At 49.4% G+C, this 20,235-nt stretch overlaps 1 protein-coding gene and 1 long non-coding RNA gene across 4 annotated transcripts in view; both read left to right on the top strand.

Annotated features, from left to right (window-relative positions):
* LOC109885859 (progesterone-induced-blocking factor 1) overlaps positions 1-20,235 on the top strand; it is a 65,881-nt gene that overhangs the window by 31,267 nt on the left and 14,379 nt on the right. For 2 of the 3 annotated variants that reach the window (XM_031821013.1, XM_031821015.1), the window contains exons 10-15: positions 8,027-8,192; positions 9,888-10,038; positions 11,574-11,664; positions 12,216-12,318; positions 13,116-13,246; positions 14,770-14,854. In XM_031821013.1, the coding sequence (XP_031676873.1) occupies positions 8,027-8,192; positions 9,888-10,038; positions 11,574-11,664; positions 12,216-12,318; positions 13,116-13,246; positions 14,770-14,854 (727 nt within the window). Of the gene's footprint in view, positions 1-8,026; positions 8,193-9,887; positions 10,039-11,573; positions 11,665-12,215; positions 12,319-12,852; positions 12,865-13,115; positions 13,247-14,769; positions 14,855-20,235 lie in introns of all 3 variants that reach the window. The other variant, XM_031821014.1, reaches the window with a different exon arrangement.
* On the top strand, positions 18,500-19,651 carry LOC116371880 (uncharacterized). The gene is made up of 3 exons (XR_004209055.1): positions 18,500-18,878; positions 19,107-19,233; positions 19,524-19,651. It is a non-coding gene; the product is annotated as an uncharacterized LOC116371880 (long non-coding RNA).

Below are 20,235 nucleotides of genomic sequence, written 5' to 3'. Positions count from 1 at the left end.
ACAGAACACATTATATACTGGGTCTCTAATGTCAGTGGTTCCAGAACCCCCAACAGAACACATTATATACTGGGTCTCTAATGTCAGTGGTTCCAGTCCTCCAGAACCCCCAACAGAACACATTATATACTGGGTCTCTAATGTCAGTGGTTCCAGAACCCCCAACAGAACACATTATATACCGGGTCTCTAATGTCAGTGGTTCCAGAACCCCCAACAGAACCCCCAACAGAACACATTATATACTGGGTCTCTAATGCCAGTGGTTCCAGTCCTCCAGAACCCCCAACAGAACACATTATATACTGGGTCTCTAATGTCAGTGGTCCCAGTCCTCCAGAACCCCCAACAGAACACATTATATACTGGGTCTCTAATGTCAGTGGTTCCAGAACCCCCAACAGAACACATTATATACTGGGTCTCTAATGTCAGTGGCTCCAGTCCTCCAGAACCCCCAACAGAACACATTATATACTGGGTCTCTAATGTCAGTGGTTCCAGTCCTCCAGAACCCCCAACAGAACACATTATATACTGGGTCTCTAATGTCAGTGGTTCCAGAACCCCCAACAGAACACATTATATACCGGGTCTCTAATGTCAGTGGTTCCAGAACCCCCAACAGAACCCCCAACAGAACACATTATATACTGGGTCTCTAATGTCAGTGGTTCCAGTCCTCCAGAACCCCCAACAGAACACATTATATACTGGGTCTCTAATGTCAGTGGTCCCAGTCCTCCAGAACCCCCAACAGAACACATTATATACCGGGTCTCTAATGTCAGAGGTGTCCAACTCCAACACTGATATGATTTGGTAATAATTCCAGTGTATTAAGCAACAGTGATGTGGTTTTCAGTGGAAGTATTCTCCTTCTCTGCAGGCCAACACCTGCGTTTTCACCTGCCTTTTCACTATGCCACAAACAGACAGACTTCTTCTATGGTAGTTCAACATTATGGCCCAGTATTGATACAGTAACACTAGAGAAAGGCTTGGCGGACAGACACAATGGTTTATTACCGTGTTACAGTAACACTAGAGAAATGCCACTGGTTCGAATCCCTGACCATGTGGAACATCTGCCACTGTGCCCTTGAGCAAGGCACTTCACCTTAATAGCTCCCGTAAGTCAATGGTTTATTAACGTGTTAATGCCACTGGTTCGAATCCCTGACCACGTGGAACATCTGCCACTGTGCCCTTGAGCAAGGCACTTCACCGTAAGTCTTCTACACCTCCAGAAAGTTTTCAGACCCCTTGATTTATTTTTGCACCTTTTGTTTCCTGTTCAGTCTAATTCTAAAATTGATTAAATAATTATTTTTTTTACCTCGTCAATCTTTTTTTTTTTTTGCCTTTATTAAACTAGGCAAGTCAGTTTAAGAACAAATTCTAATTTACAAATGACGGCCCTAGGAACTGTGGGTTAACTGCCTTGTTCAGGGGCAGAACGACAGGTCAGCTCGGGGATTCGACCTTGCAACCTTTCGGTTACTAGTCCAACGCTCTAACCACTAGGATACCCCGCCGCCAATCTACACACAATACCCCCATATTGACGAAGTGGGAACAGGTTTTTGCAAATGTATTAAAAATAACTAAAAACAGAAACCTTATTTACATCAGTATTCAGACCCTTTGCTATGAGACCTGACATTGAGCTCAGGTGTGTCCTGTTTCCATTGATCATCCTTGAGATGTTTCTACAACTTGATTGGAGTCCACCTGTGTTAAATTCAATTGATTGGACATGATTTGAAAAGGCACACACCTGTCTATATAAAGGTCCCACAGTTGACAGTGCATGTCAGAGCAAAAACCAAGCCATGAGGTCGAAGGAATTGTCTGTAGAGCTCAGAGACAGGATTGTGTCAAGGCACAGATCAGGGGAAGGGTAACAAAAAAGTTTGGCAGCATTAAAGGTCCCGAAGAACGCCGTGGCCTCCATTTTTAATGGAAGAAGTTTGGATCCACCAAGACTATCTCTGCAGCCCTCCACCAATCAGGCCTTTATGGTAGAGTGGCCAGACGGAAGCCACTCCTCAGTAAAAGGCACATGACAGCCCGCTTGGAGTTTGCTAAAAGGCACCTAAAGGACTCTCAGTTCATGAGAAACAAGATTCTCTGGTCTGATGAAACCAAGATTAAACTCTTTGGCCTGAATGCCAAGCGTCACGCCTGGAGGAAACCTGGCACCATCCCTACGGTGAATCATGTGTGTTGAGGGGGATATTTTTCATTGGCAGGGACCTGGAGACTAGTCAGGATCGAGGGAAAGATAAACAGAGAGATCCTTGATGAAAACCTGCTCCAGAGCGCTCAGGACCTCAGTCTGGGGCGAAGGTTCACCTTCCAACAGGACAACGACCCTAAGCACACAGCCAAGACAACGCAGGAGTGGCTTCTGGACAAGTCTCTGAATGTCTTAAAGTGGCCCATCCAGAGCCCAGACTTGAACCTGATCAAACATCTCTGGAGAGACCTGAAAATAGCTGTGCAGTGACACTCCCCATCTAACCTGACAGAGCTTCAGAGGATCTGCAGAGAAGAATGGGAGAAACTCCCCAAATACAGCTGTGCCAAGCATGTAGGGTCATTCCCAAGAAGACTCGAGGCTGTAATCACTGCCAAAGGTGCTTCAACAAAGTACTAAGTAAAGGGTCTGAATACTTATGTAAATGTGATTAACATATTTTTTTTTAAAGAAAGAAATTTGCCAAAATGTCAACACATGTTCTTGCCTAATCATTACGGTGTATTATGTGTAGATTGAGGGGAAAAGTCTAACGTAACAAAATGTGGGAAAAGTCCAGGGGTCTGAATACTTTCCGAATGCTCTGTAAATTACTAAAATGTAAAAGGTATTTTCATAAATTAAAACATTAAACAACAGGATTTTTCTTTCTTCTACCAGGCAATTTGCCAGCGCTAATTAGATGTGGGCTAACGGAAACCCTGGAGCGTGTGGTGGTGAGCCCGTGTGAGAGGTGCCTTGTGTGCTAACGGAAACCCTGGAGCGTGTGGTGGTGAGCCCGTGTGAGAGGTGCCTTGTGGGCTAACGGAAACCCTGGAGCGTGTGGTGGTGAGCCCGTGTGAGAGGTGCCTTGTGGGCTAACGGAAACCCTGGAGCGTGTGGTGGTGAGCCCGTGTGAGAGGTGCCTTGTGGGCTAACGGAAACCCTGGAGCGTGTGGTGGTGAGCCCGTGTGAGAGGTGCCTTGTGGGCTAACGGAAACCCTGGAGCGTGTGGTGGTGAGCCCGTGTGAGAGGTGCTTTATGGGCTAACGGAAACCCTGGAGCGTGTGGTGGTGAGCCCGTGTGAGAGGTGCCTTGTGGGCTAACGGAAACCCTGGAGCGTGTGGTGGTGAGCCCGTGTGAGAGGTGCCTTGTGGGCTAACGGAAACCCTGGAGCGTGTGGTGGTGAGCCCGTGTGAGAGGTGCCTTGTGGGCTAACGGAAACCCTGGAGCGTGTGGTGGTGAGCCCGTGTGAGAGGTGCCTTGTGGGCTAACGGAAACCCTGGAGCGTGTGGTGGTGAGCCCGTGTGAGAGGTGCCTTGTGGGCTAACGGAAACCCTGGAGCGTGTGGTGGTGAGCCTGTGTGAGAGGTGCTTTATGGGCTAACGGAAACCCTGGAGCGTGTGGTGGTGAGCCCGTGTGAGAGGTGCCATATGCCCTGTCCGGACTTGTCTAAGAGGCCACCAGAAACTCAGGAGTAAAACAGTAAACTGGTGACTCCCCACCACAGCTAGTCTCTCTGCGTCAGCCTCAAACAGAATACAATATGAACCGACGGTCTGATTGAGAAACAACAGTTTATACAGTTGAAGAAGGAAGTTTATACCTACACCTTAGCCAAATATGTTTTACCTCAGTTTTTCCACAATTCCTGACATTTTAATCCTAGTAAAAAAAAAATCCCTGTTTTAGTTCAGTTAGGATCACCACTTTATTTTAAGAATGTTAAATGTCAGAATAATAGTAGAGAGAATTATTTATTTCAGCTTTTATTTCTTTCATCACATTCACAGTGGGTCAGAAGTTTACATTCACTCAATTAGTATTTGGTAGCAATTGCCTTTAAATTGTTTAACTTGGGTCAAATGGTATGGATATCCTTCCACAAGCTTCCCACAATAGGTTGGGTGAATTTTGGCCCATTCCTCCTGACAGAGCTGGTGTAACTGAGTCAGGTTTATAGGCCTCCTTGCTCACACTTTTTCAGTTCTGCCCACACATTTTCTACAGGATTGAGGTCAGGGCTTTGTGATGGCCACTCCAATGCCTTGACTTTGTTGCCATTTTGCCACTACTTTGGAAGTATGCATAACATCTAGTTACACAGCAGCGTCGATGCAGAACAGGAAGCCAGTTCATAGTAGCAGGAAGTGGCAGCAGGATGAGTGAGCAGACTCAGTCGGCTTAAATAGACCCAATCAGGTAGGTGTGATTTGTTCCTAGCCTTGGCTAATTGGTGCCATCTCAGCTGATGCGTCAGCCTGAAGCAGGGCATTTGGGTTTCCCTCCCCAGTTTCATATTTTACACCCACCAGTCAGATTGAGAAACAACAGTTTCATCGATCAACATGAGTCAAAACAATATCACGTTATTGTGTTTATTATGTTGTTAAATATGGAACCATTTCCTGTCTAGTATCACTGCAGGTGGTTTGTAGTCAGTGATAAATATGGAACCATTTCCTGTCCAGTATCACTGCAGGTGGTTTGTCGTCAGTGATAAATATGGAACCATTTCCTGTCCAGTATCACTGCAGGTGGTTTGTCGTCAGTGATAAATATGGAACCATTTCCTGTCCAGTAACACTGCAGGTGGTTTGTAGTCAGTGATAAATATGGAACCATTTCCTGTCCAGTATCACTGCAGGTGGTTTGTCGTCAGTGATAAATATGGAACCATTTCCTGTCCAGTATCACTGCAGGTGGTTTGTAGTCAGTGATAAATATGGAACCATTTCCTGTCCAGTATAACTGCAGGTGGTTTGTAGTCAGTGATAAATATGGAACCATTTCCTGTCCAGTATCACTGCAGGTGGTTTGTAGTCAGTGATAAATATGGAACCATTTCCTGTCCAGTATCACTGCAGGTGGTTTGTAGTCAGTGATAAATATGGAAGCATTTCCTGTCCAGTATCACTGCAGATGGTTTGTAGTCAGTGATAAATATGGAAGCATTTCCTGTCCAGTAACACTGCAGGTGGTTTGTAGTCAGTGATAAATATGGAAGCATTTCCTGTCCAGTATCACTGCAGGTGGTTTGTAGTCAGTGATAAATATGGAAGCATTTCCTGTCTAGTAACACTGCAGGTGGTTTGTAGTCAGTGATAAATATGGAAGCATTTCCTGTCCAGTATCACTGCAGGTGGTTTGTAGTCAGTGATAAATATGGAAGCATTTCCTGTCCAGTATCACTGCAGGTGGTTTGTAGTCAGTGATAAATATGGAACCATTTCCTGTCCAGTATCACTGCAGGTGGTTTGTCATCAGTGATAAATATGGAAGCATTTCCTGTCCAGTATCACTGCAGGTGGTTTGTCATCAGTGATAAATATGGAAGCATTTCCTGTCCAGTATCACTGCAGGTGGTTTGTAGTCAGTGATAAATATGGAACCATTTCCTGTCCAGTATCACTGTAGGTGGTTTGTCGTCAGTGATAAATATGGAATCATTTCCTGTCCAGTATCACTGCAGGTGGTTTGTAGTCAGTGATAAATATGGAAGCATTTCCTGTCCAGTATCACTGCAGGTGGTTTGTAGTCAGTGATAAATATGGAAGCATTTCCTGTCCAGTATCACTGCAGGTGGTTTGTAGTCAGTGATAAATATGGAAGCATTTCCTGTCCAGTATCACTGCAGGTGGTTTGTAGTCAGTGATAATTATGGAAGCATTTCCTGTCCAGTATCACTGCAGGTGGTTTGTAGTCAGTGATAAATATGGAAGCATTTCCTGTCCAGTATCACTGCAGGTGGTTTGTAGTCAGTGATAAATATGGAAGCATTTCCTGTCTTGTATCACTGCAGGTGGTTTGTAGTCAGTGATAAATATGGAAGCATTTCCTGTCTAGTATCACTGCAGGTGGTTTGTAGTCAGTGATAAATATGGAAGCATTTCCTGTCCAGTATCACTGCAGGTGGTTTGTAGTCAGTGATAAATATGGAACCATTTCCTGTCCAGTATCACTGCAGGTGGTTTGTAGTCAGTGATAAATATGGAACCATTTCCTGTCCAGTATCACTGCAGGTGGTTTGTAGTCAGTGATAAATATGGAACCATTTCCTGTCCAGTATCACTGCAGGTGGTTTGTAGTCAGTGATACACAAGGCCAATAGAACATAGAGTAAGGAGACCTCTACTCTCTCTATCCCAACTTAACACACGTGTTTAACTGAACAGCCCCCATGCAAGATTCACTGGGAAGAGTTCATGTGTGTTGTCTCTGGATAAGAACTCAAATGTAAAAGTGTGTGTGTCCCCAGGTTAAATATATAGAACTGTGTGTCCCCAGGTTAAATATATATTACTGTGTGTCCCCAGGTTAAATATATAGAACTGTGTGTCCCCAGGTTAAATATATATTACTGTGTGTGTCCCCAGGTTAAATATATATTACTGTGTGTGTGTCCAGGTTAAATATATATTACTGTGTGTGTGTCCAGGTTAAATATATATTACTGTGTGTGTGTCCAGGTTAAATATATATTACTGTGTGTGTCCCCAGGTTAAATATATAGAACTGTGTGTCCCCAGGTTAAATATATAGAACTGTGTGTGTGTCCCCAGGTTAAATATATATAACTGTGTGTGTGTGTCCAGGTTAAATATGTGTCCCCCCCAGGTTAAATATATATAACTGTGTGTCCCCAGGTTAAATATATATTACTGTGTGTGTCCCCAGGTTAAATATATATTACTGTGTGTGTCCCCAGGTTAAATATATATTACTGTGTGTCCCCAGGTTAAATATATATAACTGTGTGTCCCCAGGTTAAATATGTATTACTGTGTGTGTGTCCCCAGGTTAAATATGTATTACTGTGTGTCCCCAGGTTAAATATATATAACTGTGTGTGTCCCCAGGTTAAATATGTATTACTGTGTGTGTGTCCCCAGGTTAAATATGTATAACTGTGTGTCCCCAGGTTAAATATATATAACTGTGTGTGTCCCCAGGTTAAATATGTATTACTGTGTGTGTGTGTCCAGGTTAAATATATAGAACTGTGTGTCCCCAGGTTAAATATATATTACTGTGTGTGTGTCCTCACGTTAAATATATAGAACTGTGTGTGTGTGTCCAGGTTAAATATATATTACTGTGTGTGTGTCCAGGTTAAATATATATAACTGTGTGTGTGTGTCCCCAGGTTAAATATATATTACTGTGTGTGTGTGTCCAGGTTAAATATGTATAACTGTGTGTCCCCAGGTTAAATATATATAACTGTGTGTCCCCAGGTTAAATATATATTACTGTGTGTGTCCCCAGGTTAAATATATATTACTGTGTGTGTGTCCCCAGGTTAAATATGTGTCCCCCCCAGGTTAAATATATATAACTGTGTGTCCCCAGGTTAAATATATATTACTGTGTGTGTGTCCAGGTTAAATATATATTACTGTGTGTGTCCCCAGGTTAAATATATATTACTCTGTGTGTGTCCAGGTTAAATATGTATTACTGTGTGTCCCCAGGTTAAATATATATTACTCTGTGTGTGTCCAGGTTAAATATGTATTACTGTGTGTCCCCAGGTTAAATATATATTACTCTGTGTGTGTCCAGGTTAAATATGTATTACTGTGTGTCCCCAGGTTAAATATATATTACTGTGTGTCCAGGTTAAATATGTATTACTGTGTGTGTGTGTCCAGGTTAAATATATATTACTGTGTGTGTGTGTCCAGGTTAAATATATATTACTCTGTGTGTGTCCAGGTTAAATATATATAACTCTGTGTGTGTCCCCAGGTTAAATATATATTACTGTGTGTGTGTCCCCAGGTTTCGTGGTGTCCAGACGGGGACAGACAGCCGGGTGGCAGAGCTCCTGAACCAGGTGAAGCTGAAGAGCTTTGAGACAGAGCGCTCTCAGATGGTACAGGAGGAGACCGCCAGGAACCTGGGACAGTGTCAGATGGAGACAGAGAAACACCAGAAGAAGCTAGAGGTAGAGGTCCCAAATGGTGCCCTATTCCCTATATAGTGCACTACTTTAGACCAGGACCCTATAGAACCCTATTCCCTATATAGTGCACTACTTTAGACCAGGACCCTATAGAACCCTATTCCCTATATAGTTCACTACTTTAGACCAGGACCCAGAGGAGGACCCTGTCCAGGGTGTTTACATACAGCCCCTTAGCTCTAGTCCATGGTGTTACATACAGCCCCTTAGCTCCTGTCCAGGGTGTTACATACAGCCCCTTAGCTCTGGTCCAAGGCGTTACATACAGCCCCTTAGCTCCTGTCCAGGGTGTTACATACAGCCCCTTAGCTCTGGTCCATGGTGTTACATACAGCCCCTTAGCTCCTGTCCATGGTGTTACATACAGCCCTGGTCCATGGTGTTACACACAGCCCCTTAGCTCTGGTCCAGGGTGTTTACATACAACCCCTTAGCTCTGGTCCATGGTGTTACATACAGCCCCTTAGCTCCTGTCCATGGTGTTACATACAGCCCATTAGCTCCTGTCCAGGGTGTTACATACAGCCCCTTAGCTCTGGTCCAAGGTGTTACATACAGCCCCTTAGCTCCTGTCCATGGTGTTACATACAGCCCCTTAGCTCTGGTCCAAGGTGTTACATACAGCCCCTTAGCTCCTGTCCATGGTGTTACATACAGCCCCTTAGCCCTGGTCCATGGTGTTACACACAGCCCCTTAGCTCTGGTCCAGGGTGTTTACATACAACCCCTTAGCTCTGGTCCATGGTGTTACATACAGCCCCTTAGCTCCTGTCCATGGTGTTACATACAGCCCATTAGCTCCTGTCCAGGGTGTTACATACAGCCCCTTAGCTCTGGTCCAAGGTGTTACATACAGCCCCTTAGCTCCTGTCCATGGTGTTACATACAGCCCCTTAGCTCTGGTCCAAGGTGTTACATACAGCCCCTTAGCTCCTGTCCAGGGTATTACATACAGCCCCTTAGCTCTGGTCCAGGGTGTTACATACAGCCCCTTAGCTCCTGTCCAGGGTGTTACATACCGCCCATTAGCTCTGGTCCATGGTGTTACATACAGCCCATTAGCTCTGGTCCATGGTGTTACATACATCCCCTTAGCTCCTGTCCAGGGTGTTACATACAGCCCCTTAGCTCTGGTCCAAGGCGTTACATACAGCCCATTAGCTCCTGTCCAGGGTGTTACATACAGCCCCTTAGCTCTGGTCCATGGTGTTACATACAGCCGCGTAGCTCCTGTCCAGGGTGTTACATACAGCCCCTTAGCTCCTGTCCAGGGTGTTACATACAGCCCCTTAGCTCTGGTCCATGGTGTTACATACAGCCCCGTAGCTCCTGTCCATGGTGTTACATACAGCCCCTTAGCTCCTGTCCAGGGTATTACATACAGCCCCTTAGCTCTGGTCCAGGGTGTTACATACAGCCCCTTAGCTCCTGTCCAGGGTGTTACATACCGCCCATTAGCTCTGGTCCATGGTGTTACATACAGCCCATTAGCTCTGGTCCAGGGTGTTACATACAGCCCCTTAGCTCCGGTCCAGGGTGTTACATACAGCCCATTAGCTCTGGTCCAGGGTGTTACCTACAGCCCATTAGCTCTGGTCCAGGGTGTTACATACAGCCCCTTAGCTCCTGTCCAGGGTGTTACATGCTAACTGCTAACTGCCCCTGGTCTTCCATCAGGTCATGACCAAGGAGTTGTACAGGCTTCAGGCGTCCTCAGAGAAGCAGATAACGGAACTCCAGGCCCAGAATGCTGAGCAGCAGGCCAGACTACAGACCTACGAGAAACTGGAGCAGGAACTGGACGACGTCACCATGCAGGCTGCTGAAAGTAATGTTCTCACGACGTTAGGATAGTCATGTTCTCACGACGTTAGGATAGTCATGTTGGCACGACGTTAGGATAGTCATGTTGGCACGACGTTAGGATAGTCATGTTGGCACGACGTTAGGATAGTCATGTTGGCACGACGTTAGGATAGTCATGTTGGCACGACGTTAGGATAGTCATGTTGGCACGACGTTAGGATAGTCATGTTGGCACGACGTTAGGATAGTCATGTTGGCACGACATTAGGATAGTCATGTTCTCACGACGTTAGGATAGTCATGTTGGCACGACGTTAGGATAGTCATGTTGGCACGACGTTAGGATAGTCATGTTGGCACGACGTTAGAGTCATGTTGGCACGACGTTAGGATAGTCGTGTTCTCACGACGTTAGGATAGTCATGTTGGCACAACGTTAGGATAGTCATGTTGGCACGACGTTAGGATAGTCATGTTGGCACGACGTTAGGATAGTCATGTTCTCACGACGTTAGGATAGTCATGTTCTCACGACGTTAGGATAGTCATGTTGGCACGACGTTAGGATAGTCATGTTGGCACGACGTTAGGATAGTCATGTTGGCACGACGTTAGGATAGTCATGTTCTCACGACGTTAGGATAGTCATGTTCTCACGACGTTAGGATAGTTATGTTGGCACGACGTTAGGATAGTCATGTTCTCACGACGTTAGGATAGTCATGTCTCACGACGTTAGAGTCATGTTGGCACGACGTTAGGATAGTCGTGTTCTCACGACGTTAGGATAGTCGTGTTCTCACGACGTTAGAATAGTTATGTTGGCACGACATTAGGATAGTCATGTTGGCACGACGTTAGGATAGTCATGTTCTCATGACGTTAGGATAGTCATGTTGGCACGACGTTAGGATAGTCATGTTCTCACGACGTTAGGATAGTCATGTTCTCACGACGTTAGGATAGTCATGTTGGCACGACGTTAGGATAGTCATGTTCTCACGACGTTAGGATAGTTATGTTCTCACGACGTTAGGATAGTCATGTTGGCACGACGTTAGGATAGTCATGTTGGCACGACGTTAGGATAGTCATGTTCTCACGACGTTAGGATAGTCATGTTCTCACGACGTTAGGATAGTTATGTTCTCACGACGTTAGGATAGTCATGTTGGCACGACGTTAGGATAGTCATGTTCTCACGACGTTAGGATAGTCATGTTCTCACGACGTTAGGATAGTTATGTTCTCACGACGTTAGGATAGTCATGTTGGCACGACGTTAGGATAGTCATGTTGGCACGACGTTAGAGTCATGTTGGCACGACGTTAGGATAGTCATGTTCTCACGACGTTAGGATAGTCATGTTCTCACGACGTTAGGATAGTACTAGTAGCAGTGATTGACACTACTAGTTATCTGATTATAAAATATGCTGCACAACCAGCAGAGTGATACACACACACACACACACACACACCCTGCTCTGATGCAATATGTTCCGTTATGAAATGTAACCATTCATTGTTTCCGTTGGTTGTTGTCTCTCTGGTCAGTTGATAATGAGGAGGAAGCAGAGAGAGTTCTGTTCTCCTACGGTTACGGTGCCAACGTTCCCACAACCGCCAAGAGACGACTCAGGCAGAGGTGAGATCTGATCTGACGGGGTCCGGCCTCTTATTCACTATGGGCCCTGGTCTAAAGTAGTGCACTATATAGGGTTCTATAGGGTCCTGGTCTAAAGTAGTGCACTATATAGGATTCTATAGGGCCCTGGTCTAAAGTAGTGCACTATATAGGGAATAGGGTTCTATAGGGTCCTGGTCTAAAGTAGTGCACTATATAGGATTCTATAGGGCCCTGGTCTAAAGTAGTGCAATATATAGGGAATAGGGCTCTATAGGGTCCTGGTCTAAGGTAGTGCACTATATATAGGGAATAGGGTTCTATAGGGCCCTGGTCTAAAGTAGTGCACTATATAGGGAATAGGGTTCTATAGGGTTCTGGTCTAAGGTAGTGCACTATATAGGGAATAGGGTTCTATAGGGTTCTGGTCTAAGGTAGTGCACTATATAGGGCATAGGGTTCTATAGGGTTCTGGTCTAAGGTAGTGCACTATATAGGGAATAGGGTGCAATTTGTGATACATGATTATTGTTTGGTTTTATGTTAGAGAGTTTATTTAATGTGTGTTGCAGTGTCCATCTGGCCCGTAGACTGTTGCAGCTGGAGAAACAGAACACACTGCTGAGGAGAGATCTGGAGAGACGCAACACACACACAGGACAGATCTCTGAGGAGGTAACACACACAGGACAGATCTCTGAGGAGGTAACACACACAGGACAGATCTCTGAGGAGGTAACACACACAGGACAGATCTCTGAGGAGGTAACACACAGGACAGATCTCTGAGGAGGTAACACACAGGACAGATCTCTGAGGAGGTAACACACAGGACAGATCTCTGAGGAGGTAACACACACAGGACAGATCTCTGAGGAGGTAACACACACAGGACAGATCTCTGAGGAGGTAACACACACAGGACAGATCTCTGAGGAGGTAACACACACAGGACAGATCTCTGAAGAGGTAACACACAGGACAGATCTCTGAGGATAGATCTCTGAGGAGGTAACACACAGGACAGATCTCTGAGGAGGTAACACACAGGACAGATCTCTGAGGATAGATCTCTGAGGAGGTATCACACAGGACTGATCTCTGAGGATAGATCTCTGAGGAGGTAACACACAGGACTGATCTCTGAGGATAGATCTCTGAGGAGGTAACACACAGGACTGATCTCTGAGGAGGTAACACACAGGACAGATCTCTGAGGAGGTAACACACAGGACAGACCCACAGTGTAATAGACTCCTAACTAACTCGTGAGGTCTCACCCACACTGTCCTTACCACACCTTCCTTCCTGTCTCAGTGTTTGACATCATGGTGGAAGGGTTGCCAACATGAAATATATTCCACCTGAAAGGTGTGTTTTTAGAGGGCCCTCCCAATCAAAGGCCAAGTCAGTGACTGTAGCGTGAATCAACAAACGGGTTCAACAAGTGTGTGTGTGTGTGTGTGTCCTAGCTGGAAGCAGCTAACCGTCTCCTACAGCAGGCCCAGCAGCCCTACAGTTACCTGATCGACACGGTGAGACAGAGAGACACACAGATACTGTCCCTCAGAGAACGCATCACACAGCTGGAGGAGGACACCAGGTACACACACCACTGTCTCCTCCTTCCTGTCTCCTCCTTTCAGTCTCCCCCCTAGTCTCCCCCCTCCAGTCTCCCCCCTCCAGTCTCCTCCTTTCAGTCTCCCCCTTTCAGTCTCCCCCCTCCAGTCTCCCCCTTCCAGTCTCCTCCTTCCAGTCTCCTCCTTCCAGTCTCCCCCTCCAGTCCCCCCCCCCCAGTCTCCTCCTTCAAGTCTCCTCCTTTCAGTCTCCTCCTTCCAGTCTCCTCCTTTCAGTCTCCTCCTTTCAGTCTCCTCCTTCCAGTCTCCTCCTTCCAGTCTCCCCCTCCAGTCTCCCCCCCCAGTCTCCTCCTTCCAGTCTCCTCCTTTCAGTCTCCTCCTTCCAGTCTCCTCCTTTCAGTCTCCTCCTTCCAGTCTCCCCCTCAAGTCTCCCCCTTTCTGTCTCCCCCTCCAGTCTCCCCCCCAGTCTCCTCCTTTCAGTTTCCTCCTTCCAGTCTCCTCCTTTCAGTTTCCTCCTTCCAGTCTCCTCCTTCCAGTCTCCTCCTTCCAGTCTCCTCCTTTCAGTTTCCTCCTTCCAGTCTCCCCCTCAAGTCTCCCCCTTTCTGTCTCCCCCTCCAGTCTCCCCCTCCAGTCTCCTCCTACAGTCTCTCCCTTCCAGTCTCTCCCTTCCAGTCTCCTCCTTTCAGTCTCCTCCTTTCAGTCTCCCCCCTCCAGTCTCCCCCTTCCAGTCTCCTCCTTTCAGTCTCCTCCTTCCAGTCTCCCCCTCCAGTCTCCCCCTTCCAGTCTCCCCCTTTCAGTCTCCTCCTTTCTGTCTCCCCCTCCAGTCTCCCCCTTCCAGTCTCCCCCTTTAGGCTCTGGCCTAAAGTAATGCACTATATAGGGCTCTGGTCTAAAGTAGTGCACTATATAGGGCTCTGGTCTAAAGTAGTGCTCTATATAGGGCTCTGGTCTAAAGTAATGCACTATATAGGGCTCTGGTCTAAAGTAGTGCCCTATATAGGGCTCTGGTCTAAAGTAATGCACTATATAGGGCTCTGGTCTAAAGTAATGCGCTATATAGGGCTCTGGTCTAAAGTAGTGCACTATATAGGGCTCTGGCCTAAAGTAGTGTCCCACTGTATAGGGCTCTAAAAGTAATGCACTATATAGGGCTCTGGACAAAAGTAGTGCCCTATATAGGGCTCTGGACAAAAGTAGTGCCCTATATAGGGTAACATTTCTCTTACAAGCTCCTGGTTGTTAATGTATTGAGTCATTGTTTTGAGAGAGATGGATTTATTACACACTTCTATTGTCCAGTTTCCGCAGGGTCACGGCACTCGGTGCAGGTTTGGATGTGATTTGTGTTCTGTGTTGTAACAGTGCCGTTCCAGCAGCACCTGATCTCTGAGGAAATGGAGGGAGTTATTCTGTCCCATTTAGTCAGCACTAGAGAAAGTCTCTGATTTTGGATTGTCCGTCCAGATCTCTGAGGAAATGGAGGGAGTCGTTATTCTGTCCCATTTAGTCAGCACTAAAGAAAGTCTCTGTTTTGGGTTTGTCCGTCCAGATCTCTGAGGAAAGAGAAGACGTCTCTCCAACAGGTGAAGAACAATATGGCCTCCGACCTGGAGCGACTGCTCAACCACCGAGAGGTATGCACACACACACGCACGCACACACACACACACACACACTCCTCTGCCACGGAGAGATATGCCCAGAGTCCACTCTCTCCTCAGCCATGGAGAGAGATGTACCCAGAGTCCACTCTCTCCTCAGCCATGGAGAGAGATATGCCCAGAGTCCACTCTCTCCTCAGCCATAGAGAGAGATGGGAGGGAGAGAGACGGATGGAGAGAGAGACGGATGGAGAGAGAGAGGGAGGGAGGGAGGGAGAGACTGAGGGAGGGAGAGAGACGGAGAGAGAGAGGGAGGGAGAGAGAGGCAGAGGGAGGGAGGGAGAGACAGAGAGGGAGATACTGAAGGAGGGAGAGACTGAGGGAGGGAGGGAGGGAGAGGGAGAGACTGAGGGAGGGAGAGAGAGAGAGGGAGGGAGAGAGAGGCAGAGGGAGGGAGGGAGAGACAGAGAGGGAGGGAGAGACTGAGCGAGGGAGAGAGAGGGAGAGACTGAGAGAGGGAGAGAGAGGCAGAGGGAGGGAGGGAGAGACAGAGAGGGAGAGACTGAGGGAGGGAGAGAGAGAGAGGGAGGGAGGGAGAGAGAGAGAGAGGCGGAGGGAGGGAGAGAGAGAGAGAGGCGGAGGGAGGGACGGAGAGAGGGGCGGAAGGAGGGAGGGAGGCAGAGGGAGAGAGGGACATTGAGACGGAGTCAGGGAGAGAGAGGCGGAGTGAGGGAGGGAGAGGCAGAGAAGGAGAGACTGAAGGAGGGACAGACTGAGGGAGGGAGGGAGAGAGACGGATGGAGAGAGAGAGAGGCAGAGGGAGGGAGGGAGGGAGAGACAGAGAGGGAGGGAGAGAGAGACTGAGGGAGGGAGGGAGAGACAGAGAGGGAGAGACTGAGGGAGGGAGAGAGACGGATGGAGAGAGAGAGGGAGGGAGAGAGAGGCAGAGGGAGGGAGGGAGAGACAGATAGGGAGGGAGAGACTGAGGGAGGGAGGGAGAGACAGAGAGAGAGAGAGAGAGAGAGAGAGAGAGGGAGGGAGAGAGAGGCAGAGGGAGGGAGGGAGGGAGAGACAGAGAGGGAGAGACTGAGGGAGGGAGAGAAAGAGAGGGAGAGAGAGAGGGAGGGAGAGAGGGAGAGGCAGAGGGAGGGAGGCAGAGGGAGAGAGGGACATTGAGACGGAGTCAGGGAGAGAGAGGCGGAGTGAGGGAGGGAGAGGCAGAGTGAGAGAGGGAGAGACTGAGGGATGGAGAGAGAGAGGGAGGGAGAGAGAGGCAGAGGGAGGGAGGGAGAGACAGAGAAGGAGAGACTGAAGGAGGGACAGACTGAGGGAGGGAAGGAGAGACAGAGAGGGAGAGAGAGAGAGGGAGGGAGAGAGAGAGGTGGAGGGAGGGAGGGAGAGAGGGGCGGAAGGAGGGAGGGAGAGAGAGGCGGAGGGAGGGAGGGAGAGGCAGAGGGAGGGAGGCAGAGGGAGAGAGGGACATTGAGACGGAGTCAGGGAGAGAGAGGCGGAGTGAGGGAGGGAGAGACAGAGAAGGAGAGACTGAAGGAGGGACAGACTGAGGGAGGGAGGGAGAGACAGGGAGGGAGAGAGAGGGGGAGGGAGAGAGAGGCAGAGGGAGGGAGGGAGGGAGGGAGAGACAGAGAGGGAGGGAGAGAGAGACTGAGGGAGGGAGGGAGAGACAGAGAGGGAGAGACTGAGGGAGGGAGAGAGAGGCAGAGGGAGGGAGGGAGAGACAGAGAAGGAGAGACTGAAGGAGGGACAGACTGAGGGAGGGAGGGAGAGACAGGGAGGGAGAGAGAGGGGGAGGGAGAGAGAGGCAGAGGGAGGGAGGAGGGAGAGACAGAGAGGGAGGGAGAGAGAGACTGAGGGAGGGAGAGACAGAGAGGGAGAGACTGAGGGAGGGAGAGAGACGGATGGAGAGAGAGAGGGAGGGAGAGAGAGGCAGAGGGAGGGAGAGACAGATAGGGAGGGAGAGACTGAGGGAGGGAGGGAGAGACAGAGAGAGAGAGAGAGGGAGGGAGAGAGAGGCAGAGGGAGGGAGGGAGAGACTGAGGGAAGGAGAGACCGAGAGGGAGAGAGAGAGAGGAGGAGAGAGAGAGGCGGAGGGAGGGAGGGAGAGAGGGGCGGAAGGAGGGAGGGAGAGAGAGGCGGAGGGAGGGAGGGAGGGAGAGGCGGAGGAGGGAGGCAGAGGGAGAGAGGGACATTGAGACGGAGTCAGGGAGAGAGAGGCGGAGTGAGGGAGGGAGAGGCAGAGTGAGAGAGGGAGAGACTGAGGGAGGGAGAGAGACGGATGGAGAGAGAGAGGCAGAGGGAGGGAGGGAGAGACAGAGAGGGAGAGACTGAAGGAGGGACAGACTGAGGGAGGGAGAGACAGAGAGGGAGAGACTGAGGGAGGGAGAGAGACGGATGGAGAGAGAGAGCCAGGGAGAGAGAGGCAGAGGGAGGGAGGGAGAGACAGAGAGGGAGGGAGAGACAGACTGAGGGAGGGAGGGAGAGACAGAGAGGGAGAGACTGAGGGAGGGAGAGAGAGGCAGAGGGAGGGAGAGACAGAGAGGGAGAGACTGAGGGAGGGAGAGAGAGAGGCGGAGGGAGAGAGGGGCGGAAGGAGGGAGGGAGAGAGAGGCGGAGGGAGGGAGGGAGAGGCGGAGGGAGGGAGGGAGGCAGATGGAGAGAGGGACATTGAGACGGAAGTCAGTGAGAGAGAGGTGGAGTGAGGGAGGGAGAGGCAGAGTGAGGGAGGGAGAGGCAGAGTGAGAGAGGGAGGGAGGGAGGGAGAGACAGAGAGGGAGAGACTGAAGGAGGGAGGGAGAGACTGAGGGAGACAGAGAGACGGATGGAGAGAGAGGGGGAGGGAGAGAGAGGCAGATGGAGGAGGGAGAGACTGAGGGAGGGAGGGAGAGACTGAGGGAGGGAGAGACTGTAGGTCCTCCTCGATGGTGTGACTGAAGGTCCTGTAGGCCCTCCTTGACGGTGTGACTGTATGTCCTCCTCGACGGTGTGACTGTAGGTCCTGTAGGTCCTCCTCTGCGGTGTGACTGAAGGTCCTCCTCTGCGGTGTGACTGTATGTCCTCCTCGACGGTGTGACTGTAGGTCCTGTAGGTCCTCCTCTGCGGTGTGACTGAAGGTCCTCCTCTGCGGTGTGACTGTAGGTCCTCCTCGACGGTGTGACTGTAGGTCCTGTAGGTCCTCCTCTGCGGTGTGACTGAAGGTCCTCCTCTGCGGTGTGACTGTAGGTCCTCCTCTGCGGTGTGACTGAAGGTCCTGTAGGTCCTCCTCGACCGGTGTGACTGAAGGTCCTGTAGGTCCTTCTCGACGGTGTGTCTGAAGGTCCTGTAGGTCCTTCTCGACGGTGTGGACTGAAGGTCCTGTAGGTCCTCCTCGACGGTGTGACTGAAGGTCCTGTAGGTCCTTCTCGACGGTTGTGACTGAAGGTCCTGTAGGTCCTCCTCGACGGTGTGACTGTAGGTCCTCCTCGACGGTGTGGACTATAGGTCCTCCTCGACGGTGTTGACTGAAGGTCCTGTAGGCCCTCCTCGACGGTTGGTGACTGTAGGTCCTCCTCGACGGTGTGACTGAAGGTCCTGTAGGTCCTCCTCTGCGGGTTGTGACTGTAGGTCCTCCTCTGCGGTGTGACCTGTAGGTACTCCTTGACGGTGTGACTGAAGGACCTCCTCTGCGGTGTGACTGTAGGTCCTCCTCTGCGGTGTGACTGAAGGTCCTGTAGGTCCTCCTCGACGGTGTGACTGAAGGTCCTGTAGGTCCTTCTCGACGGTGTGACTGAAGGTCCTGTAGGTCCTTCTCGACGGTGTGACTGAAGGTCCTGTAGGTCCTTCTCGACGGTGTGACTGAAGGTCCTGTAGGTCCTCCTCGACGGTGTGACTGTAGGTCCTCCTCTGCGATGTGACTGTAGGTACTCCTTGACGGTGTGACTGAAGGTCCTCCTCTGCGGTGTGACTGTAGGTCCTCCTCTGCGGTGTGACTGAAGGTCCTGTAGGTCCTTCTCGACGGTGTGACTGAAGGTCCTGTAGGTCCTCCTCGACGGTGTGACTGTAGGTCCTCCTCGACGGTGTGACTGTAGGTCCTCCTCGACGGTGTGACTGAAGGTCCTGTAGGTCCTTCTCGACGGTGTGACTGAAGGTCCTGTAGGTCCTCCTCGACGGTGTGACTGTAGGTCCTCCTCTGCGATGTGACTGTAGGTACTCCTTGATGGTGTGACTGAAGGTCCTCCTCTGCGGTGTGGACTGTAGGTCCTCCTCTGCGGTGTGACTGAAGGTCCTGTAGGTCCTCCTCGACGGTGTGACTGAAGGTCCTGTAGGTCCTCCTCGACGGTGTGACTGAAGGTCCTGTAGGTCCTTCTCGACGGTGTGACTGAAGGTCCTGTAGGTCCTTCTCGACGGTGTGACTGAAGGTCCTCCTCGACGGTGGGGACTGTAGGTCCTCCTCGACGGTGTGACTTGAAGGTCTGTAGGTCCTCCTCGACGGTGTGACTGTAGGTCCTCCTCGACGATGTGACTGTAGCGTCCTCCTCAACGATATGACTGTATGTCCTCCTCAACGATGTGACTGTAGGTTCCTCCTCAACGATGTGACTGATAGGTCCCCTCGACGGTGTGACTGTAGGTCCTCCTCAAACGATGTGACTGGTAGGTCCTCCTCGACGGTGTTAACTGTGGGTCCTCCTCAACGGTGTGACTGAAGGTCCTGTAGGTCCTCCTCGACGGTGTGACTGTAGGTCCTGTAGGTCCTCCTCTGCGGTGTGACTGTGGGTCCTGTAGGTCCTCCTCTGCGGTGTGACCTGTAGGTCCTCCTCGACGGTGTGACTGAAGGTCCTGTAGGTCCTCCTCGACGGTGTGACTGTGGGTCCTGTAGGTCCAATGTTTGCCTATATGTTTCCACTGTTTCCTACATGACTTAACTTACTGTACCGTATATAGAGGCTTGTTTGTAGAATCACACTGTACAGTACAGAGAGAGAGGCTTGTTTGTAGAATCACACTGTACAGTACAGAGAGAGAGGCTTGTTTGTAGAATCACACTGTACAGTACAGAGAGGCTTGTTTGTAGAATCACACTGTACAGTACAGAGAGAGGCTTGTTTGTAGAATCACACTGTACAGTACAGAGAGAGAGGCTTGTTTGTAGAATCACACTGTACAGTACAGAGAGAGAGGCTTGATTGTAGAATCACACTGTACAGTACAGAGAGAGAGGCGTGTTTGTAGAATCACACTGTACAGTACAGAGAGAGAGAGAGGCTTGTTTGTAGAATCACACTGTACAGTACAGAGAGAGAGGCTTGTTTGTAGAATCACACTGTACAGTACAGAGAGAGAGGCTTGTTTGTAGAATCACACTGTACAGTACAGAGAGAGAGGCTTGTTTGTAGAATCACACTGTACAGTACAGAGAG

This window comes from Oncorhynchus kisutch, unplaced genomic scaffold (assembly GCF_002021735.2).
Source record: "Oncorhynchus kisutch isolate 150728-3 unplaced genomic scaffold, Okis_V2 scaffold3811, whole genome shotgun sequence".
In the NCBI taxonomy this organism is placed as follows: Eukaryota; Metazoa; Chordata; class Actinopteri; order Salmoniformes; family Salmonidae; genus Oncorhynchus; species Oncorhynchus kisutch.
This window is presented reverse-complemented; position numbering and strand designations above follow the sequence as displayed.